Source organism: Taudactylus pleione, unplaced genomic scaffold (genome assembly GCF_031769625.1).
Source record: "Taudactylus pleione unplaced genomic scaffold, aTauple2 ptg000063l, whole genome shotgun sequence".
Classification (NCBI taxonomy): domain Eukaryota; kingdom Metazoa; phylum Chordata; class Amphibia; order Anura; family Myobatrachidae; genus Taudactylus; species Taudactylus pleione.
In genome coordinates this window covers 358,689-364,413 of record NW_028284465.1, presented here as the reverse complement: position 1 = coordinate 364,413, position 5,725 = coordinate 358,689, and the positions used below count along the sequence as shown (strand labels likewise).

General features: G+C 40.1%; 1 protein-coding gene across 1 annotated transcript; it reads right to left on the bottom strand.

The window, feature by feature from the left end:
* Positions 1-2,464: 2,464 nt before the first annotated feature.
* On the bottom strand, positions 2,465-3,370 carry LOC148534812 (taste receptor type 2 member 8-like). Its single transcript, XM_088465623.1, has one exon. The coding sequence runs from the start codon at positions 3,368-3,370 to the stop codon at positions 2,465-2,467; it is 906 nt and encodes a 301-aa protein (XP_088321749.1).
* Between the last annotated feature and the right edge of the window lie 2,355 nt (positions 3,371-5,725).

Here is a 5,725-nt window from a genome sequence, read left to right as displayed (position 1 = left end):
AAAAAAACAGGAATTGCATCCATACTGTAAAAGTTTTGCTCACATTGAGTCACATTTTGCTGCCTGACTGATGATCCTCTGCAGCCCCCGATGTTTGCTGGCAATTCCTGTGTCAGAACTTTGCAGTTGGTCTAAGCAGAGTGGTCTCTGCTGCCCCCGATGATTGCTGTCAGCTTCCGAGTGGAGTCTTGGCAGATGGTTTAATCAGTATGGACTTAGAAGCTTGCAGTTTGGTTGTCCAAAGCAGGATGTATATCACCTCCATATTGATGTGTTGATATCTAGACAGTCACAAAATATTATGTAGTCAGTATCTTAGAAATTAAAAAATGCCCGTATACCGAGACGTTTAGTCACAGTGAGTAGCGACTTCCTCAGGGATCTATTTTTAACTAAATAAACCTTTATACTTATTGATTTGATAACCCGTTTTGTTTGTGAGCATCTTTTAGGTCATTGGTAATTCCCCGGTTATCTTTGGGTGTTGGCCTTTTCTACTAATGATGTGGCTGGGATAAGAGTCTACTAGCCCCACCCACATTTGTGTTGGCCCCACCTACAGCTGATTTGGTTCCACCTATGTGAGTCCACTTTCAAAATATGTCCAGGAAGTTTCTAATCCACCTCTGACTAAATTACATAAGTCTATGCTGATTGGTCCCAAAGTCACTCTTAGGTGGTCTGAATGCTCCGGAGAGTTTGTGTGACATTCATTTTATTTGTTTGGCAATATCTTGTCTATGTTGATTCTAAAGTTAGTAAGTTCTGAGTTAGCAATGTCAACAGCAAAATGTACTTAAAATAGAAATATGTAGAATAGGATTTGAAGTGTGGTAATGTAGATTGTCTTCATTACAGTAAATAATGAAACAATATTTAACCCTGTTCCGCACAGAGGGGGAGATGTATCAAACCTTAAAGAGAGACAAAGTACCAAACAACCAGCTTCTACCTGTCATTTTTCTAGCACAGCCCGTAATGTGACAGTCAGGAGCTGATTAGTTGGTACTTTATCTCTCTCCACCCTATCTCTCCCCAAGGTTTGATACATATGCTCCAGAATCTTATAGCTGCTACAGTATTTATCAAGATGTCTCTTTTTTTTTCTTTTTAATGGACAGAGAACATTGCGGAACATTGAACTGGTTTACGTTAGCGATGGGCGGTTTGGTTTTGTGTCGGTTCTTTTCATCATGTTCGCATCTCAGAAGGAGACAAAATGTAATCTTTCACTGACAAAAAGTCATTTTTCACAGACATCAGTGCCAAGATGTCCATGAAAGATGATGTTTAGCCTCCTCCTGAGATCCGAAATTAGGGCCTAATTCAGATTTAGGAATAGAGTAAGATATAGTCAATAACTGTTCATCTTGGTAACACCGTGCTGCACTGCAGGGGGGGCAGATATACAATGTGCAGAGAGATTTAGATTTGGGAGGGGACGTGTCCAAACTGACATCTACATTGCAGTGTAATAATAAAGCTGTGCAGTATTTTTGGGCTACATGCAAAATCAGCCAATATTTACCCTACATGCAAAATAATGTATGTATCTGCTCCCCTTGCAGTGCAACATGGTTTCTCCAGGTACAGAGTTACTTGCTCTATCTTACTTTATTACCAAAAGCTGAATAAGGCCCTTGGTGGGAAGATCTGAGCCAAAACCGAACCTCACATCTCTAATTTACATAGAGAAAAAGTTTTGCATATAAATAAACAGATGCAGGCTGAAGTATACATAGATACAATGGATAATGTACATAAAGATACAGGTGACATATTTGGCAAAGCATAACATTAGATATTGTTGTGATCCCCTTATTTACCACACAACAGACAATCTTCTTAGACGTTCTCCTTCTCTGCTCAGATTTTCCTACTAAAGATGAATTTACAAACTTTGCAAAACCATTTGCAACACTGGTTATAGCAATGGTGATAACTGTAAGGGGGTCTGCAATATAATTACTTTTACAGACTTGTACCTCAATGTAGAATCAATGATCTGTACTATAACCACCATCATCATCACTGGAGCTGGGACTTTTATGTAAATACAATTTTCTTTCCTGGCTATTTATTTGCTTGTGTACACAATTATCCATTACGTACTGTAGGTTGTTGCATATAACAGATTTTTACATTATCTACATATTTAGCTACAAATTTCACCAAATTCTGTAATTACTACATATATATATATATATATATATATATATACATATAATGCAACATGATACTACATAAAAAATATGAGCTGTAATCATCACTTCCTCTCACAGATACTGTTATATATAATATTTTGATATTAATGAAAAGCATTACTCAGTAGACAAACTGCAGCACGGTATCTCTATTGTTACAGTACAGCTGTTGATGATCTGATATTTATATGACAGCCTATGTCTGCTGTCCTCTTACTGCCCACATAAGGAACTGGTGGAGATCATTTAAGAAATTGGGCTCACTTCCTTACACAGCACAAAAAAGCAACAAAGGAGCGTTTTAGATTTCCATTGCCGGCTATTAACATAACTGAGTGCAAACCGGGGTATGAAATGCAGCAAAAACAGCACAGGAACTTATATAAAGGGTCTCCTAACTGGAAGGCAAAAGGCATCAAGTTGGAGCCTATAAAAAAGAGGCCATAGAAGAAGAGAAAAGACGTCATGTTTATAACGGCCCTTCTGTGGGCAACAAGCTGAGATTTTGTGAATCCTGAATCTTTGCTGCTCATATTCCTGGTGTGTTTCAGGAGTGACCCAATCAGAAGGGAGACGGCCGCACACAGTATGAGGAACGGTACGAGGGATCCTGCAAAGATGGTGATCATTATATTTGTGTAACTTGTTTTTAAAGTTATGTTTCCTTCATTAGTCCCGTTAGTGACTTGGGTAGAATTCATGTAATGAAACGAGTACACAACAAATCCGCGAGGCAGGCTGGTAAGGAAAGACACCAGCAGTGACGTCAGGAGCAGCCAGGGGACCATCCTGGAGATGTTCATCTTAAGTCTCATGAATAATCTGTTACTGTAGTTTGTGATCTTCGCGCAGTAGAAGACGCAGAGCACGGTGCCCCACCACAGGCTGCAGAATATCACAAATGTTGTTGCAGTGAAAATATATGGAAATAAGTGAATTGGAATTGTCAAAATAGCAGTTATGGTAAGAATAACGGGTAAATAACAAATTAGGAAAAATATTCTCACCACTCCCAGGCTGGTTATGAGAATGTCGATGGTCTGCAGAGATTGGGTCTTTAGCCACCAAATGAAGTTTTGTGTCACTATAAATGCATTGAGAAGTAATCCGAGGGACATCAGTAACCAGGTAACAGTCAATAAAAAAATTGAAGTTGCATAATTCATCTTTTCTTTTCCTGAACCATGTACTTCTGTCAGGGAATCTGAGTTCTCTATAATCAACCAGCCCTGAACGTCTTACTGATCCTGGGTGAGACAGGTGACTAAGTAATGATACTGAGCTAATATTAAACATAGAGTGGCTTGCTATAAATTTTGCATGATATTTGACTACCAAACTGCAAAATAACTAAATCATCAGGATCACCTGTCAGTGCAATCAGTGTCGTTACTTATAGACAGAGTTACATTGCCTATTCTCTGAAAATTTTTAGAAATAGTACATGTAACACTCCACAACTTCTATATAAGCAATGTATGAGCATTTCTTTCTAGGGCCACCCAGAAAATAAACTTAATCTTACACTTGAAATGCTTCTAAATAAAAACAGGTTTTTTGAACTTGGTTGTTCATGTAAAATGGTCACAATGCTGGTTATAATCGTACATACTGATAAATCTGTTATTAAGCTATCCACTTAAGACTATGGGCCTCATTCAGAGGCGGTCGGAGGATGCAAGCGGTCGCTCAGAAACTGGGCGGCCACTTGCATCCTGACCGCCCGCCTCTGTTGCGGTCGTTAGACTGTGGGTTAACACCCACAGCTCTAACAACCGCTCCGGTGATGGTCGCGATGGTCTCTGACCATCGGGGCTTATGATGAGACCCTAGGGTAGGGTCTCACTTGTCATAAGCCCCAGAGAGCTTCTAGCTCTGTCTGAGCCGGAAGCTCTCCACTGACATCACTAGTGATGTCAGTGGGGCCACCCCCAAACATTAGGCATTTCCATGGGAATGCCTCTGTTTGGGCTGCCACCCCCCTGGCCCGCCTTCCAAACGGGGCGAGCTGTCAATCAACATCGACAGCTCGCCCCCTTTGGATCGAGACCCGCAACGACCGGCGCATGCTCTGTGGGGGGCCATTGACCTGGTCCGAGCGCATCGGCGCTAACGACCAGGTCTGAATGACCCCCTATATCTTGACATACGATGGTGTGTACCTTTAAGTTATGCATTAAATGTATAATATTACAAAGACTGATTTCTGCTGAGCTTTGAGCTGAAGAACCTTGGAATGTATAAACATGCAGATAGTGTTATGAATAAGACTGTGTATCCTCACCCCCCTAACACACCCACGTGTACAAATAACAAAGACTGCTAGAGTGAGATATAACGTGTGAATATTCTGATATGTTGCAAAGTAAGAACACTGCTTTATATTATTGTATGACATATATAGCCAGAGGGAATCTTGAAACCATGACTGATGTTTGTGTTGATTCCGTCTCCTGAGATCTCAGTAATGCAAGGGTCTGACATACACTAATGAGCTTGGGCTGGTGATTAATTACAGAAGATTGATTCTGATCTATCACTTGGAGTTTCCCGTACCGAGATTCCTATCCCTGATCCATGGACGGACACGTCGGGAGTGACCAGGACAGTGGATTCTAGCTTTAAACCCAGTATGAGTAACTTTGGCTTAAACTGGACTGCGCTTTTTTGGGAAACTCCCGTGTCTGTCTAGGGATTCAGGTATGGAAATCTGTGTCTCAGACTCTTGTTCTTTTGTTTTTGTTTTGGGTTTTTATTTTATGAAATGACATGTCCAATGAATCTTTAAAAATGTATACAGATTATAATCCTTATAGATTTGAATATGAACAAATATGTTATTGTGTTTAACAGTCTGATAATGTGTTTCCCTGATTAGCATAAGTATTGTCCCTTGATACATCTTGTGATCTTTATACTTCCAGAGTGAATAGACATAGAAGTACATTTTGTTTGTTGGTAGGTTGCCATATTGATGGAGATTATCTCCATACTATAGTTGGATAAATTTGGGATTTGTTTATAACAACTTTACCAATCAATTACATTCCAAAGGTACAGTCATAGTGTGTCTAGGACTACTAAGGAGACCCACTTTAGTAACAGAAGGGATGCAAAAGAATTTGTGTCTGGCTTCTTCCACTAAGTAGGAGCTGCCTAACAGAACAGGGTTTAGTAAGCCCAGGGTTTAGTAAACCCACCAAGCATACAGGGTTTAGTAAACTCACCATGCAGGGTTTGGTAAGCCCACCATACAGGGTTTAGTAAGCTCATCATACAGGGTGTAGTAAGCCCACCATAGAGGGTTTTATAGAACCCACCAATATGGGTAATGTGGACAGCAAACACCTGTCCAACTGTCAAACCCCCATGGATGTTATACGTACAATGTTAGGTCCTGGGGTGACAGAAGGAATGGAAATGGCACACTTGATCCGATTAAAATTACAACAGATACGTAAGTCATATGGCTCCTACATAAAATGTAAAACTTTGAATAAGCTAAAAGTGTTAAAACAGAT